The 18,632-nt window shown below is 32.9% G+C and overlaps 1 protein-coding gene across 23 annotated transcripts in view; it reads left to right on the forward strand.

Annotated features, from left to right (window-relative positions):
• The window catches only part of C2CD5 (C2 calcium dependent domain containing 5), a 130,792-nt gene that overhangs the window by 82,533 nt on the left and 29,627 nt on the right, over positions 1 to 18,632 (forward strand). For all 23 annotated transcript variants that reach the window (XM_051963408.1, XM_051963403.1, XM_051963400.1 and 20 more), the window contains 6 exons: positions 1,344 to 1,484; positions 6,106 to 6,169; positions 8,240 to 8,301; positions 8,498 to 8,596; positions 10,024 to 10,113; positions 15,589 to 15,676. In XM_051963408.1, coding sequence (XP_051819368.1) covers positions 1,344 to 1,484; positions 6,106 to 6,169; positions 8,240 to 8,301; positions 8,498 to 8,596; positions 10,024 to 10,113; positions 15,589 to 15,676 — 544 coding nt within the window. The remainder of the gene's footprint in view (positions 1 to 1,343; positions 1,485 to 6,105; positions 6,170 to 8,239; positions 8,302 to 8,497; positions 8,597 to 10,023; positions 10,114 to 15,588; positions 15,677 to 18,632) is intronic.

The following is an 18,632-nucleotide window of genomic DNA, read 5'->3' on the forward strand; positions in this document are numbered from 1 at the left end:
AATTTAGGCTGCATTTGTGAAAAACGTTGTAATGTAGTTAGAACTATTTAAAAGTAGAAAGGACTATCTCTCAGGAGATAGTGGTGGCTTCCTTGTTTATGTCTCAGAGTTCTTCAAGCACTAGATGACACCTTTGAGATATGTTGTAGAAATTTTTATTCAGGTACAGATTAGATTAGATACCCCCCTCTGTATCCTGGGCTTCCTTCCAATTTTGAGGTTGTTTGATTCTGTGTGTATTACTCTGTAAAATAGATATGCTTTGCTGTTTTGGACTTAGCATAGTCTTTGTTCAAAATGAATATTCTCCTAGACAATGATCTCCAGATAGTGTTGATATTGATTTTATTTTTAAATACAAAAATAGATTTCTGTGATAGAAATTCAATACATGATGTTTACATATATAATTTTTCCCTACACAGAGCATAAATTACTTCAAGTTTCAATGAGAAAGATACTAGTAGGAATAAAATTTTGGAGCTCATGTGTCCAAAAAAGCAGCTATTTAATTTATTTTTAAACTAATTTTTAAAAATTAGCCAGTGTATATTTTCTCTCCCTCCCACCATTTACTCCACAAAGAAAAGAAGAAAAATAAAACCCTAAAAAGGTTAAAAACAAGTATGCATAGTCAAGAAAAATTCCCATGTTTGCCATAAATATGTCTTATAGTGTATCCTAAGTTCATCCCCCTTGTCAGAAGATACTATGGTTCATCATTGATCCTGCAGAATAATGTTTGGTTATTGTGGTGGATCTCAAGTCTCTCTAGGTATTCATTTTTATGTTATAGTGTAAACTGTTTTCTTCTGAAGAAGAGCCATTCTGAATTAGATGGGGCATATCAAATTTAAAATAGTCCCTCACAAATCATTTATCATACAATTATCATACCAAATAAATTATCATACAGTTCACAAATTTTTAAATTTTACTGCTCAAATAATTTCTCTATTTGTATATTTTTCACATGTATGTGCTTGTGTGTATATAGAACAGAGGAAAAAAACCACTAAGGAACACATTCATGTTCTCATTTTTATCTTTTTCCTCCTCTTAGCACAATGTCTCTCACAGAATAGCGTCATAAATTTTGTTTGTTGAATTGAAATATTCTGAATCAACTTGGCATAGTTAATTATTGTGGGATTTGTCATTTAAATTTTAAACCAATGGAGAGGATTTATTAGGTTCCTACTTTGAATATATTACACATGAAGAATGAAGAAAATTATCAAAGGAAGACTTTTGTGATTGGAATATTTATATATATTTTCTTTATTTTTTTCTATTATTGAAAATGGAAAATTATATATGATATGATATGTTCTTTATTTCAGGAAATACCTGAAGAGATAATAGGATCTCCCATTCCAGAGCCACGACAGCGTTCAAGACTATTACGATCTCAGTCTGAAAGTTCTGATGAAGTTATAGAACTGGATCTTTCACATGGGAAAAAGGATGCTTTTGTATTAGAGGTATTCCTGCTATGTTATGTTTTTTTTTAAACATTTGGAACAAAGAAGTTCAAATTATTTTAATTGTTTCTAAATTGAACTTTAACACTAAAAGTACTAAGATAGTATTACTTTATACTTTAGTAATACTAGAAAGAAGTTATTAAAATCATTAATTGGTCCTATTTATGATACAACTGTAAAACAACTGAATATATAATTGGTGCTATAAAAACAGATACTTTATTTAATAACAACTTGAAATATCTTTGTTAAGGCATATTTTTGTAAAACTTAAAATAGGAAGTCAGAATAAAAACCTAAACTTTTTAAACTTACTATAATTATTATGGAATTATAAAGTTGAATATCATTGAATCACAAAACCTGGAGCTATCAAGTACTTTTGAAGTCATACAGTGCAACTCATTCATGAACAGGACTCCTCTCTGTAAAATCACTAACAAATGGTTTAGCAGCTGCATGAAAATTTTCAGGGGAAAGGCAATGGACTCTACTCCTTCTCCAGGATGTTCATTGTACTTTGAGGCTGATAAAATTGTTAGGAATTTTTTCTTCACATCTACCTTTCCAGGCTCTTTCCCTATCCCACTTCCCACATCCTCTGGAGCCTTTTTCCAGGGAAGTAATGTCTTGCATTTATTATTAAATGACATCTTACTATATTTGATCCACTCCCTATCTTATCAGATACCTAGCCTATCAAAGAAAGACCTAGCCTTTCAAAATTTAGATTCTGAATCTGTCATCTAACATGTTAAATATTTCATCTTAGTTTTGCCTTGTGCACATTTGAAAAGAATGTCCTCTGGTTCTTTATTTAAGTCATTGATGAGAGCATTAATCAGCATAACGCCAAGGATAAATCCCTAGATCCCTGAGGCACTTCACTTAAAAGACCTTCCATGTTGGCATTGATTCGTTAAATTTGGGTCATTTAAGCAGTTCCAGAGCTTGTTCACTCACCCATATCGTTCATGTAGTCTCTTGTCCGTAGGATAGGAAGGACAGTAATGAATTCTGGGTAAATTATCAATACTCTTCCCTCAATCTATAAATTTTAAAAACTGTATTATAATAGATTAGTCTTACAGTTAGTCTGAAATATTATTAGTAAAAATATACTGGTTAAAAAAAATTTGTTGTCTTGTATATTTGAACCACTTAAGTCATTACCTATTAATCCTATTCTATTTAAATCTTCCCATCTTTCTAATAAAGTAACATATTTAAACAGAGTGAAATGTCCTAGAAATCATTTCTAGTACTATGCCAGTAGAATTTCTTTTTCATTGCTTTTTCCTTTTCTGGATATTCACTCTTCAACCACAAATATATCCTCGAATTTAGCTAGGTATTTGACTCAAACTTTACAGGCCTGTAGTTTGCAGATGATACTTTTTTTCTCTTTTTGAAAAACTGGGACATTTGTACTTCTTTAGGCTTTGACACCTTTTTCAAATGTTACATTATATTTCTCTTTTTCCTGGGTAATTTTTTACAACATTATCTCTTGCACTCACTTCTGTCCCGACTTTTCCCTTCCCTTCCTCCACCCCCTCCCTTAGATAGCAAGCAGTCTTATACATGTTAAATATGTTATAGTATATCCTAGATACAATATATGTGTGTGGAACCGAACAATTCTCTTGTTGCACAGGAAGAATTGGTATCCATCTCTTGTAAGCCAAGAATAGAAAAGAGGAAAAAATTTCAGCAAAATTGACCAATGAGTCTGGTAATATGTGTAGTATCTGAATCCATTTCTGTAAAGGAAAGAAGGAGGAGCATTTGCTCATTTTTTTGGGATGTTTGATCATTTTAACTACAATGATAGATTTTTGTTGTTTCCATTTTCATTGTAGTCACTGTTTATATTGTTTCCCTGATTCTGCTTGCTTAACTTTTCATCAATTCATAAGTTTTTCCATATTTTTCTTCTTCACAGTCATCATTTCTTACCACATATTAATATTCTACTAGATTGGTACCTAATTCTCTAGGAGAATGACTAGTTTATGCTTTGTACACATCGAGCTTATATTTCACACTGATGGAAACACAAGAGTGAATTCTTTATAGGTAACTGAAAACTTTGCTTTTCATTTCATACTTATATCATCAACATTCTCTAGCTCTTACCATTCTTCTTTGTAGCTATTATAAATAACACTCAGTAAATAGGTCTGACAAATCAACTATGTGTCATTTGTGTTTAACATTCTATGGGTTCAGTTAGTTTCTAGAGGACTTCTAAGTGAAGTTAAATTTATTCATGGTATGTTTCATGCCTTTTAGTATGATACAATATTAGCTTTCTTAAAAATCTTTGCTTGGCAGTTAGATTACCCTAATAAAAAAATCTCAAAATTGGAAATCCAATAATTAGGAGGAGGGGAAATAAAAATTTTCTCACATGAGGAACACAGAATAAAAATAGTGGCTACCATTTAGGTCAAGATTAACAGGGCAGAAATAATATTGACATTTTCACTTGGAGAATAGTAACACACCACCTGAGGAGAGAGAAAATAGATCACTGTAAGAGAGGAATCATAAGCCTATCATATAGAACAGGGCTTCTTAAACTTTTCCACTTGCAACTCCTTTCCCTCTAAGAAATTTTTATGTGACCCCAGGTATATAGGTACATAAAATGAGTATACAAATCAATATTTTCAGCCATGCTGTCAAACTTACCTTCAGTGAAGACGAACATGGCATTAAAGTCAGCTCAAGCTTTCCCAGTCACCAGTGGAGTGAAACAAGATTATACTCACGCCCATGCTTTTTAGCTTGATGTTTTCAGCCATATTGTCAAATGTCTTCAATGAGGACAAACATGGAATCAAAGTCAGCCACTCTACTGATGGTAAATTCTTCAACTTGAAAAGGCTACAAATGAAAACTAAAGTAGAGGGAGTGTTGGTGCATGATTTTTTTGTTTGCAGATGATTGTGTGCTCAATGCAGCCTCTGAAGCTAAGATGCAAGCAAGTATGGACTGATTTTCTGCTGCTCGTGCTAATTTTCACCTAGCAGTTAACACCAAGAAAATATAAGGCCTCCATCATCCAGCACCACACTATCTATCCACATGTGGAACCATCAAATAGTGAAGTTTTTAATGCTGTGGATAAGTTTTCTTAACTTTGGCAGTATGCTTTCCGGAGAGGTCCCCATTGATAATGAAATTGACATATACATTGCCAGAGCTAACTCATTGTTTGGGAGGCTCCAAAGGAAAGTGTAGGAAAGAACTATTAGACTGACTAACAAACTGAAGGTCTACAGAGCTGTTGTGCTGACCTCATTGTTGTGTGTTTGGGAAACCTGGACAGTATACTAGCGCCACACCACGAAACTGAATGGCTTCCAGTTAAATTGTTTTAGAAAGATTCTGAAAATCACCTGGCAGGATAAGGTACCAGATCCTGAGATCCTTTCTCAAATTAAACTGTCAAGTATTGCAAATCTACTACAGAGAATGCAACTCTGTTGAGCTAGCCACATTGTTCAAATGCTAAATGTACGTTTGCCAAAAAAACTTTTTTTATGGAGAAGTCACACAGGGCAAGTGCTTACATGGTGCTCAGAAAAGGAGGTAGAAATTATTTGTATCCCACCTGTGGCAGAGCATTCTGAGCTTATATTGGTCTGATCAGCCACAATCGGACACACTCAATTCTAATATAGTGATGTCATTTTGGTCCTTTTTAAAAACAAAGGACAACAATCAACCAACCACCAAATCAAACATTTACTGATAATAAATCATGATTTTCATAATCCCCACATTCAGTTATGAGACTTCATATGGTATTTCAGAAACTGGGGTATAGGGGACAGGTAGATGGCACAGTGGAGAGAGCAATAGCCCTGAAGTTAGGAGGACCAGAATTCAAATCCAGCTTTGGATATTTAACACTTCCTAGCTGTGTGACCCTCAGCAAATCACTTAATCTTCATTGCCTTAAAAAAAAAAAAAGCTGGGGTATAAAAGAGGAATTGCACTTATACTTTACTTTCAAAAGGTAAAAATGGATGGAAATTTGATACAGGTTTGATGTCAGGAAAAACTTATTAATAATTAGAACTATTCTAAAGTGGCATGCTTTACTTTGGGGAAAAAAGGATTTTTTTCTTCTTTATGGAAAAGCTTAATGAGTATATCGTTGAAGGGATTTTTTAAAATATGACTAGAACTAGAAAGCCTCTGATGTCCTGTGATTCAGTGATATTGCAGATGTTAAGTACTAATTTTCTTTGATAGAGTGTGTTAGAACTCATCTAGACCTTCTTATTCTGTGTACTCTTTTGCCTTTTTTCTATTTTCTAACCCATCCTCCATTCAACTGCCAACATAATCTTACTAAAATACAGGTCTGATTGTTAATATACTCCATTTTCTGTAGGATTCTTTCAGAAACTGATTACATCTTTCTTGCCACATGTGCTACCTCTCCAGTTTCTAAGTAGAGATTTTACTGGGAGAAAAAAAATGATTATGTCATGAGGAAATTCTTCATTTTTCAGCATTTAAGATAATTTTGAGATTTCATTTTGTGCCCCATTTTTCTGTATTATTTGTTACTTTAACCTAATTTATAAATTATTTTAAGATTGATGACACAGATGCCATGGAAGATGTACATTCTTTACTTACAGATGTTCCTCCACCTTCAGGTATAGTAAAAAAAAAAAAAATCTTAGTTCTATATTTTTGATTTTAAAGTATTTCCTAGATTTTTAAAAAATGCTTTATTTCATAATACTTTTATTGATAATTTGATTTTAATAGTTAGACTAGAGGACTGCGGAACCTTCTGAACTTTATTCTCAGAACTCCCAGGTGGAGTCTAATTAAGATGACATTGGGTTATGAGAGGGAATACTGAGCCAGCCCATTCTCAAACCTAACAAGATTAGGAGATACTATGGTGAAGGTGGTTTGTAACATCTTAATCGTATCATTGTTGCTTGGGGTTTACCCATAAAATGAAGGAATTGGACTAGGTGAGTCCTTCTCATTGAATGTCCATGATACTGTAAGAAGGAAGAATTTGGAGACTCTGGCAAGATGTGTAGGGAAAAGACGATAGTGGATAGAAAAGTTATTTGGACAGCAATTTAAATATATGAAAAATTTGAATATAAAACATAAGGATCATATCCATTAATCTAAGTATTTTCTAAAGAATAAGAAGCAACTGAAATTATGGTCCTTACTTTGGAAGAAATCAGTCTTTACAAAAAAATGTCCTTATTAATCAGATATTGCCCATGGGATTATAATGTTAGTACAATAAATATTTCCAAAGATTTAGATAGATATACCTTTAATTTGTGACCCAAGAAATACAATTTTTAAAAGCACAAACATTGATTGAATTTCAGTTGTGTGCAGAAAACTAGATTAGATGCTGTTTAGCAATAATGTAAATATTTATTTTCCTTCTCTGAAAGAATACATTAAGAAAATTTTGTTTCTATGTTCTTTAGCACTTTGAGGTAAAGATTATATTATAATGCTCAGTATGAGGAAATTAAATTTTTTTAACCAGCCTTTCAAGTAAAATGATATTTAGAATCTATTCTTTCAGATAATTGTTTACCTTCCTCACTTTTGTTTGCAAGGAATCCAGTAACAAGTATGTATTGAACAAACAATTACTTATTGAGCCTGTTGCTAAACTTTGGAGAAGAAACAGAAAAGGAATGCATTTCATGGTTTAGAGATTTTTACAAGGAAGACTTGGGGAGCTATTTTCAAGTATTTATAGAGTTGTCATATAGAAGAGATAGTATACTTATTGTCCTTGGCTCTAGAGGGGAGAATTGAGTAGAAGTTGCAGTTTTTCAATTCAGCAGTCATGAATTAAGTACCTTCTCTGTGCCAGTCACTGTTTTAGACTTGGGCATGCAAAACTTCTCAAAGATTTTCTTCTCCATTGGGGAAAGTAACCCAGTAATTAAGAAATAATTTATGTGAGGGTGGATAGAATTAGTAGATATGAGAGGGTAAGGAAATACTTAATATTAGAGTTGACCCTTCAGCTGAGCTTTGAAAAAATTAGGGACCCTAGCAGATAGAGGTAAGAAGGAAGAGTAGGTATAAAAATGGGAGATGGACCAATTTGATTGGAATGTAGAATATTTGAAATTGTGGAATGAGTAATAAACCTGGAACACTAAGTAGACCTAGATGGTGAAAAGTTTTATATGTCAGATAGAGAGTTGAATATTTTTGTCCTTGCAGTGAGGCGTAGTCACTGAAGATAAGTGAAGAAGAGAGTGACATAGATAAATCTGTGCTTTCAGAATGTCAGTTCAACAGAATAGATTAGTAAACTGAGAAATTTGAGGCAGGGAGACTAAATAGAGAACTCTTGCAATAGTCCAGGTAAGTTTTAATGAGGGCCATAACTAAATATGGTTGTTTTGTGAGTGAAGAGAAAAAAATTTAATTAGAATCCATCTTACTGGATGTGGGAGAGAAAGAGTGATAAGTTGTGTACACCTCTGCACTTGTAAACTTGAATATTAGAAGAAGAAATAAAGAAGTTTGCAGGAGGACTGATTAAACACTGATCTACTCCAAAACCAACCTAGTGTTTGGATTAAAGAATGAAAATAATATCTTTAGATGTAATAAGAAAATTCTCATTCTGTAATTTTCAAAATGTGCTATACCCTAACATGAACATATAAAATGCAGTGTATTTCATTTCTTATTCCAATTTTTTTTGGGTGCAGGCTTTTATAGCTGCAATACAGAAATTATGCCTGGCATCAATAATTGGACATCTGAAATACAGGTAAGGCTTTCAGACTTCCTTATTATTTAAAGCAAACAACATGAATGATGTCAGTACACTGTGCATTAGGTATGAATAAAATAGCTGTCCTTTTAAACTTTTCTTCTAAGTATTATGTCATCAGTTATTACCATTTCAATATTTAAAAATTGTCATAATATTTAAATTTAAACATGCCTTTATATCTTCTATTTAGATGTTCACTTCAGTAAGAGTATCCAGATTAAGCAACATTAACTTGACAAATCAGACACTCAATAAGAACTTTAATGATCTCTGTGAAAACTTGCTCAAGGTAGGAAATTTTTTTTAACTGATGATATCCTGGGCTCAAAGGATTTAGAGTTGAGCGAGACTTTAGAGATTTTCAGCTGAGTCCCAAAAGTTTTCCAAACATCCCACAGGTTATAAGTAGCTCAGAAGAGATTTGAACCCAAGCCTTGACTCCAAATCCTTCTCTCAATAATAAAAAGCTATTCAGAAACATGAAACTTGCAAACAGATGTCAAAATTTCTTTGAATTGTTTGCTATAATAATATGAGCCAATCTAAGAAAGCTGAATTGTGCATGTCAATTCAGCAAATTTAACATTAATAACAGCAGACATTTACAGTATGTATCCATGGATTACCAAATTATGTAATAATAGAAAGAGCAATAAAGAGACACCTGGACATGATCAGAAAAGGAGTTGGACTACTTATGTGGTGAGAGAGATGGTGGATAGCCTATGAACTGTGCTGTGAAAGATACTATTATGAATGAAAGGCTTCCAGCATCTTGGCTTTTGGTTTTATGGAGTTTATGTAGGTGAACATGGACAGTAATCACACAGAATAAGAAGGCCTGGATTGATTATGATCTGCATTGATGGAGGGAATGTTCAAATTAAATATTTCCAAAGTAATTTATTTTCTATCTATAATCTAATGAACTGGGTAGTTTAGATATCATTATCTCCTTTTTACAGGAAACTGAGGTATAGTGAAGTTAAGTGACTTGTCCAATAGACATGTAAATAGAAGATATTTGAAGAGGGTAGGATTTTTAAAGCCAGGTCTTTGCTGACTCCCAATTTTTTTTAGTTTTTCCACTACTTCACAGTTTGTCCTATAAAATATTAATAAACAAAAATATTTATTAACACGTACTACTTTGTGCAGTTCTAGGTGAAGTACTAAGCTTAGATGATCATCTAAAGAATTTGAATTTTGTTTCCAATAGAGAATCATCGAAGAATTTTGAACAGAGAAATGACACAGTCAAATCAAGGAATGAGAAAAATAACTGTAATATTAGTGTGAAAGATTGTTTGTAGAAAGAGTTCTGTTTAAGCTATTACCATCATCTAGGTGTCTGATACCATGAGTCCTCAGAGCCACATGGAAACCTGTTGATATAATATTAGGCTTCATGGAGAGGCATAGCTCACAGAACATGGGAGGGAGAAAATCCCATAAGCCTCTGCTCTGGTTAACCACCATATGTGGATTATTGTTTTCATTTCTGGGTACCAATTTTAGGAATTGATAAATTGGAAATCACTTACTGGCAATTTTATAAATATATATGTGCTTTTAATTTTCTTTTTGATTAAAATGGTATTATTTTTAATGGCTAGGCTCTTAATATTTTATTTTTTCTATATCCAGAATAAAATGTAAGATGAAGAAATATATTTTATAAACAAATAAAAAATGATTTTTTTTTTCATTTGATAGAGCCTATATTTTAAACTTCGTTCTATGATACCCTGCTGCCTTTGCCATGTCAATTTTACAGTATCTCTTCCTGAAGATGAATTAATTCAGGTAATTAACAATCAGCTAATTTTTTTCAGGAGTCTCAAGGAGTATCATTTGCACTATTTTATCATTAATATATAAATATTGTTGTTTAGTTGTGCATTCTCCTTGTAATTTTGTACAGGATAGATACTGGAGTAGTTTGCCAATTTTCCTCCAAGTATATAAATATATATGATGATATATGCATTATGGTATAATGTAATACATATATATGTGTTCATACACACATATGTTTATGTATATGTTGTAGAGACTATTCCATCTCAAAATTGTTTGAGTATATTTTAATTAGAAATAGTTGCTTTGTGCATAGAGTGAAATTACTTTTGTTAGGACAGTTACCATTGTTACGCAATAGCATGCATGCTGGAAAGATTCTGTTAAATCACTCTGCACAATTATTGTTTGGCAAAATTTTTACCTACCTTTTATTTCCTTGAAAGAATTACTTCCTGAGACCCCTGTAGAATATCTGGATTTATAAATTTAGATTGTACTTTATTAATATTAATACAAATATATAAATTCATATTTTATTGACTGAAGTTCTAAACTAGATCAGTCTAAAAAAAATTATGTATTTGTCTCAGTATTGTTTAAAATTCATGTTGTCTATTTTTGTATTTTTAAAAAAAGTTTTTTATATATTATTTTGTTTTTATATACATTTTATTGATATCCATTTTTTTATATCACCACAATTTTCCCCAAGATTACTTCCTGTTTCCCCCAGAGAATTATCACATATAATTAATCATAATTTAAAAAATCTAACAAAAAAAAAGAGCAAAAAATCAGAATAACTGATAAACACATTGACAAAAATCTGAAAACGTGTGTTGTACAACACATGTTGGATAATGTGGGTGGAGGTATCCCATCATCTCTTCTTTCAAGTCATACTTGTTCTTTATAATTTTATTACTTTTACTTTGATTTTTTTTTGTGATTGCTTTTCCTGTTTAAATTGTTATAGTTTTTTTGTATATTCTTTTCTTAGTTCTTACTTCACTCTGCATTAGTTCATGTAAATCTTGCCATGCTTCTCTCCATGTTCATCACATTCATTATTTCTTGCAGCACATACATTCTTTTTTTTTTTTTTCCCAGATGGAACTAGAGCTGGAAGAGATCTTTTTTTTTTTTTTTTTTTTTATTTTTTTTATTTTATTTAATAATAACTTTGTATTGACAGAATCCATGCCAGGATAATTTTTACACGACATTATCCCTTGCAATCACTTATGTTTCGTTTTTTCCCCTCCCTCCCTCCTCCCCCCCCCCAGGATGGCAAGCAGTCCTATATATGTTAAATATGTTGCAGTATATCCTAGATACAATACATATTTGCAGAACCGAACAGTTCTCTTGTTGCACAGGGAGAATTGGATTCAGAAGGTAAAAATAACTCGGGAAGAAAATAAAAAATGCAAATAGTTCACATTCCTTTCCCAGTATTCCTTCTTTGGGTGTAGCTGTTTCTGTCCATCATTTCTCCAATGAAACTCAGTTAAGTCTCTTTGTCAGAGAAATCCACTTCCATCAGAATACATCCTCATACAATATCGTTGTCGAAGTGTATAATGATCTCCTGGTTCTGCTCATTTCACTTAGCATCAGTCCATGTAGGTCTCTCCAAGCCTCTCTGTATTCATCCTGCTGGTCATTCCTTACAGAGCAATAATATTCCATAACATTCATATACCACAATTTACCCAGCCATTCTCCAATTGATGGGCATCCATTCATTTTCCAGTTTCTAGTCACTACAAACAGGGCTGCTACAAACATTTTGGCACATACAGGTCCCCTTCCCTTTTTTAGTATCTCTTTGGGGTATAAGCCCAATAGAAACACTGCTGGATCAAAGGGTATGCACAGTTTGATAACTTTTTGGGCATAATTCCAGATCGCTCTCCAGAATGGCTGGATTCGTTCACAACTCCACCAACAATGCATCAGTATCCCCGTTTTCCCGCATCCCCTCCAACATTCATCATTATTTTTTCCTGTCATCTTAGCCAATCTGACAGGGCAGCACATACATTCTTCAGAAAATATGCATTTACTTTGGTTTCAGTTCTTTGTTATCACATTAAGTATTGCTATACATATTTTAGTGGTCACTGGCCTCTTACATTTTTGTCCATTGGCCTTTTGTCTACTTTTGTTTTTGTTTTTTTCCTCAAAAATATTTTATTTTTCCAAATACATGCAAAAAATTTTCAACATTCATTTCCATAAGATTTTGCATTCCATATTTTTTTCTCCCTCTCTCACCTCACCCCTTCCCCAGACAGCAGGCAATCTGGTATAGATTAAACATGTGCATTTCTTCTGAACATATTTCCATATTTGTCATGTTGTGCATTTTCTATACTGTTGTGTAAAAAAATGAGTAAGAACTATAAATTAAAAATGATTGTCTTTAATTCCAGTATCTTTTGCTCCTTCACTTTGTTGTTATTGTTCATGTATTGCCATGGTCAAATAATTAATCCTTGAATTTGCCCGTTTGCTTTAAGCTAATAAAGTCATCTGGAAAATAAATTTAGTATTTCAATTTGTGGGGCAATAGGTGTCTCAGTGGATAGAGTGCGAGACTTAGGATCAGGGAGACACATCTTCCTGAGTTCAAATCCAGCCTCTCAGACACTTACTAGTTGTGTGACCTTTTACATCAATTCCTCACCTGTAAATGAGCTGGAGAAATAAATGACAAAACATTCCAGAATCAAAAAAGCCTCAAATGGGGCCACAAATCAGGCACAAGTGAAACAATCCAGCAACAACAAAACTGTCAATTTGATGACTTAAAGTCTTTCTGACTTAATAGAACCCACCAGAACTTATATTTTCCTAGTGTAATTTAAAAACTCTTTGAGGATCATCTCCAGAATTGCAGAATCTCTTAAATCATAAAGAGAATTCAGTTTATCTGGTCCAATGTATACTTAAACAAGAATTTCTTTTACAGTATATTTGAGAAGTAATCATTCCACCTTCTTTTTTCCAGATCTGTAATGTAGGAGAACCAACTACTTACTGAGGTATCCTATTCCATTTTTAGATACCCTTTCAAGGTCAAGGATAACACATCTAAAACTTGACTTTGTTGTGTGTTGTCTTTTAGATATTTGAAAAGCTATCATGTGCCCCTCCCCCCCAATTTTTTCTTCTCTACTCTAAGTATCACTAGTTCTTTCAACCAGTTTTCAAATTATGTTACCATGAAAGTTTTTGCTGACTTTCTTTTCGATTGGTGATGCTGTCCAATTTAACTGTGTACTTCATAAAATGTAGCACCTGGAACTTAACCCGATGCTTTAGTCAAAACTGCCCAAGATCTAGATAATAACTCTCTTTAAATTCAGCATAAAAAGATGCAAAGAATATGGCATAATAATAGACATAGTTTTCTTACTAGGATTTCCCTACACTAGTGATATTATTCCTGTCAGAAAAATGTAATCAATCCAATAGTACATTTTTTCATTGTCATCATCAAAAACTTATTAAGCTTATAGTCCACTAAAACCTTCAGTTTTTTAGAGAAGCTGCTAAATCAAGGCTCTCCCATTTTGTACTTGTGAAATTGATTTTGAACTCAAGGCTAAGACTTTAATTTTATCTCCATTGAATTTCATCTTAATGGTTTTGGCTCAACTTTCTACCACATTAAAGTATTTTTGTATTTTTAATTCTTAAATACAATGTGTTGGCTATTTTTTCTTACCCTTATGTTTTCTTCAAACTTTCTACAAAGCATGCCACTGTGTCTTTACCCATGTAGTTGATAAAAAATTAGTTAAGAGTGCCTAGTACTAATCAGAAATACGTAGGGCATTCCAATTGATGTTACTTTCCAAATTGACATTAAACTGTTAATAATCATTCTTTCTATCCAGCTTTCTATCCATTATATAAAAAATATATATGTATAATAATTTCTATATATACACATACACACACACACACACACACACACATATAATTTCAGCCTTACTTCTCCATCTTGTTGACAATAGCAGCATCACAGACTTGGTCAAATACAATGTAAAAATCTAGGCAAATTATCTCTACTGTATAACCTGATCTTAAATCCTTTCCCTAAATTTTCACCTTCATCAGGATTCTCTCTAGATTCTTGGATGCAGTTCCTAAAATGTGGTTTACTAAACTGAATAGAACACTTTATTTTTAGCCTTTTCCTCACATTTTGTCTGGTAATATTATCAAAGAAGAAGAAAAGAAGAAGTAAGGAAGGGAGAGTGGAAGGAAACAAAGAGGGAGGGAGGGAAGGAAGAAAGGAAGGAAATTTGTTTGGCTTAGCTTGTTCCTGATAAGACCAGCTCTCATTATTTTTTAGATATTCACTAATCATCCTTTTGATAATATATTTTAAAGTTTTGCTAGGCATTTATTGTCACTTACAGGATCCTTTCTCTTCCATTTTCTTTTTTGAAATTGGGAGCACTTCCTTTCATTTTCTGTGAGGTTTCATAGATTTCTACCACTGACACTCAATGGATTTGTCAGCCTTTTAACAAAGAGGGGTCACTTAGGCTTCCACAATAGTCCTTTCCCATCGATGTTTTATAGACTTTCCAAAGTATTTGCTTAAAAACCTCAGGTGCTTCCTTATCTCTGGGATAAAATATAGACATTTCCATCACTGTCTTCAGCCAGTTATTCAGCATTATTTTTCAACTACTTTTTTTCATTCATTCTAGTCAAAGAAGAGTACTTATTCTTGTTCTAAATTCTCCCTGTCCTGCCTTCACACAGACTGTGTGTTATATCTACAGTACCTTTTGTGACTTCAGTTGTGTCCCACTCTTTGTGATCCCACTTGGGGTTTTCTTCGTAAAGATGGGAGGGGATTGCCCTATCTTTCTCCAGCTCATTTACAAGTGAGGAACCCTATGAGGCAAAGAAGGTTAAGTTATTTGGCTAGGTCACACAAGTTCTAAGTGTCTAAGGTTGGCTTTGAACTCATGAAGATGGTTCTTGCTTCCAAACCCAGTGTTCTCTCCATTGTTTCGCCTATCTGCCCTCATCTAGAATATTACTCATTCCTATTTGTTGAAATTCTCTCTTCTATTCTTGAAATTCCTATAGCTAGAATAGGACTTCCTTACTATGGGAAGCATCTTGTCATTTATCTTTTTTTTTTAATAACTTTTTGTTGACAGAACATCTTGTCATTTATCTTATAGAAAGTAATCTCTCCTCCAAAACCCTCTAAGACTGCCTTGACTTGTCTACATCTCTCCTTTGTCCCTCATGTGTTGTGTTTTATATACTAATCTATTTGTATACTTAACATATCTTTCATAAGATTTTGTGAATTCTCTAAAGTCATGCTTTATTTTTTCTCTTTGTTGCTTCTGTACCTAGCACAATAATCACACAATAAGTATTTAATTAGTGTTTAATAAATTGATACTAACATTGATATTGTTCTTATCATTGCAGGTCACAGTCACAGCAGTTGCAATAACATTTGACAAACATCAAGCTGTACAAACCACAAAAACTCACGTGGAAAAGTCATTACAAAGAGGTAAACTTTTGAAGAATAAGAATTAATTTGTTTACAAGAAATGTATTATTTCGTGATAGAAATTAAGAGACAAAAAGATGAAGTAGTTAACTTGTTTGGGTTATTCTGAGTATTAATCCTATTTTAACTCATTCTCTAGATTTAATTGTTAATTATCTGTTCCAGTATTTCTCAGCAGTGATGTAGGTAATTCAGAACATTTTTGTTTATATTTTAGAATGCATTTGAGTAGGGAAAGGAACAGTAGAATTAACCTTATCCATCAGTTTTTGTTTAGAATAATCTTAAAATAGAAAGGTTAAAGATTGATTTCATTGGTACAGGAGATTCTTAGGTAAAGAAAATTTCTTTTCAAATTCTCTCCTTTTCTGCAGCTTACACTCCTAGAGAGTTGCTAAGAGAATTGAGTGATTAAATAAGTTGTCCAGAGTTGCACAGCTAGGATGTATCTAAGGCAGGACTAGAACTCAGGTTTTCCTATCTTTAAAGTTGACTGTCCATTATGCCATTCTGCTTCTCATTCTTAAAATGTTAAAAATAAATTTTAATTTAAACAATATTTTATGTGTAAAATTTTAAAAAATATATAACTTACTAGTATAGTTTTATAAAAAATAGAGGAAGTACACTGAGATACATGGCTGACTAATTGAATATGAGAAGTAACTTACTGCATTAACAGACCAAAATTTCTGTAAACAAATTTTCAAAAAACCAGAGTTACTAACAATTGTTTGCATACTCAAAAGGACAAAAAAAGCTTTGTTTTTCCAAAATTTTATGATTTTATTTGCTAAGTAAATATCATTTCTAATGGTTTTCATCTCCCTATGTTATCCTAAGTCTATAGCAGCTTTAGATTTTCATGATTGATTTGAGTTAGTATCAAATACTAGAACATAGTAAAAATGTTGTAACATTATTAGGAAAGAAGCTAGGTAGTAAGTTATAAAATAAGCTCTCAATAGTGAAGATAAGTGATGGCATTTGTTCCTAAGATGGAATAGATGTGAAAAAGGACAGAGCAATTGGAAAAATCTTAAATAAATGAATCCTATATAACCAAGTTCCTAACTTTGAAAATATTAGTCCAAAAGCACTGCTTCTGCAGTATTATTACAATACTATTTAAAATACATGTATCTACTTAAATTTATTTTCGATTGTCTAAAATAAATGCTTGATTATTATTTTATTCTCCTTCATTTGTTCTCTGCTCTAGCCAACTGACCTTCTTGCTCTTCCTCACACACGACAGTCTGTCTCCCATGCCTTTGTACAAGCTCTCTCCCTCATGCCTGGAATACACTCTCTTCTGAATTCTTACCTTTTTAGAATTCCTTATTTCTTTCAAATAGCTCAAGTGCTGTTTTCAACGTGGAGTCTTTCTTGATCCCTCCAGCTACTAATGGTTCTTCTTCCCACATATTACCTTGTATTTATTTTGATTATGCTTTTATCTGTACATTCAGTCAGTCAACCAGGAGTTACTAAGCTCCTGCTATGTATTATGCATGGAAGTAAACACTTTAGAGGCAAAAAGAACTCACAGTTTAATGATAGAGACAGCATGCAAACAACTATGTACAAATATGATATGTGCAGGACAAAATGAGGGTAATCTTAGAAGGAAGGCATTAAGGAGGACTGCTTGGTGTTAGAATGTGAAGTGCCTTGTATGAGTGACAACAAGGTGGCCAGTATCACTGGATTGCAGAGTACATGGGGAATGGGGAATTAAGGTTGGAGAAGACTAGAAAGGTAGAAGAGACTTGGGTTGAAAAACATAAAAGTGAAACAGGAATTTTTTGTTTAATTCCTCAAGTAATAAGGAGCTCCTGAAATTTTATTAAATAGGATGTTGTTGACATGATCAGATATGAACTTTAGAAAGATCAGTTTGATGGCTAGATGGAGGATGACCAGAGGTGAAGAAAGATTTGAGGCAGCAGAAACCCAGCAGTAGGTTATTGTAGTAGTCCAGGCTTGAGATGATGATGGTTTGCATCAGGATGGTGGAAGTGTCAGAGGGAAGAAAAGGGCTTATGAGAAAGCTAAAATTAATAGGACTTTTCAGTCAATTAAATATACGGGATGAGGGAGTGTGAAGAGTTGAGGATGCTGGCTAGATTTTGAGCATAGGTAACTGGAAGGATAGTGGTATACTCAAGTATAATAGTGAAGTGTTAGGAATGTTGAAATTGAAGGAAAAGTAATGAGCTTAATTTTAGACATGTTGAGTTTAAAATGTTCCCTGGCCATCCAGTTCAAAATACCTAATTATTTGGAGATGTGATATACTGGATGTTAGAAGAGAGATGAGGGCTAGATAATTAGAGTCATTTGACACTGTGGGAGATGATGAGATCAGCAAATAAAATAGTAGAGAGGAAGAAAAGAAGAAGTCTTAAGACAAAGTTTTGTAGATCATCCATGATTAGAAGGTGTGACCTGGATAAAGATCCAGTAAAAGAAATTAAGAATTATCTAGAAAGGAAGAGAACCCTGCTGAATCACTCTTTTGAAAACGTGGAGAAAGGAGATTATTAGGAGAAGGCAGTGATTGATAGTATCAAAGGCAGCAGAGAAGTAAAAACAAAACAAAAACAGAAACTGAAAAAAGGCTAAATTAAACCTAATTATGTCAATTGATTTGGCAATTAAGAAATCATTAGTAATTTTAAAGAGAACATTTTCAATTGAATGATGAGTTCAGAAGTCTTACTGCAGAGTTAAGAGAATGAGGTCAAAATTAACAAGCATCAATTGTAGATGGCCTTCTTAAGGCATTTAGTCACAAAAAGGTTAGTTGTAGGAAGATACTTTATATATTATCTTCCCTATACTATATTAGCTTCTTGAGGGCAAGGATTGTTTTATTTTTTTATTATTTCACTAGAATCTTTATATCTAGCATAGTGCCTGGGACTTAGTAAGCTTGTTGATTGATTGTTCA

This window comes from Antechinus flavipes, chromosome 5 (assembly GCF_016432865.1).
Source record: "Antechinus flavipes isolate AdamAnt ecotype Samford, QLD, Australia chromosome 5, AdamAnt_v2, whole genome shotgun sequence".
Classification (NCBI taxonomy): domain Eukaryota; kingdom Metazoa; phylum Chordata; class Mammalia; order Dasyuromorphia; family Dasyuridae; genus Antechinus; species Antechinus flavipes.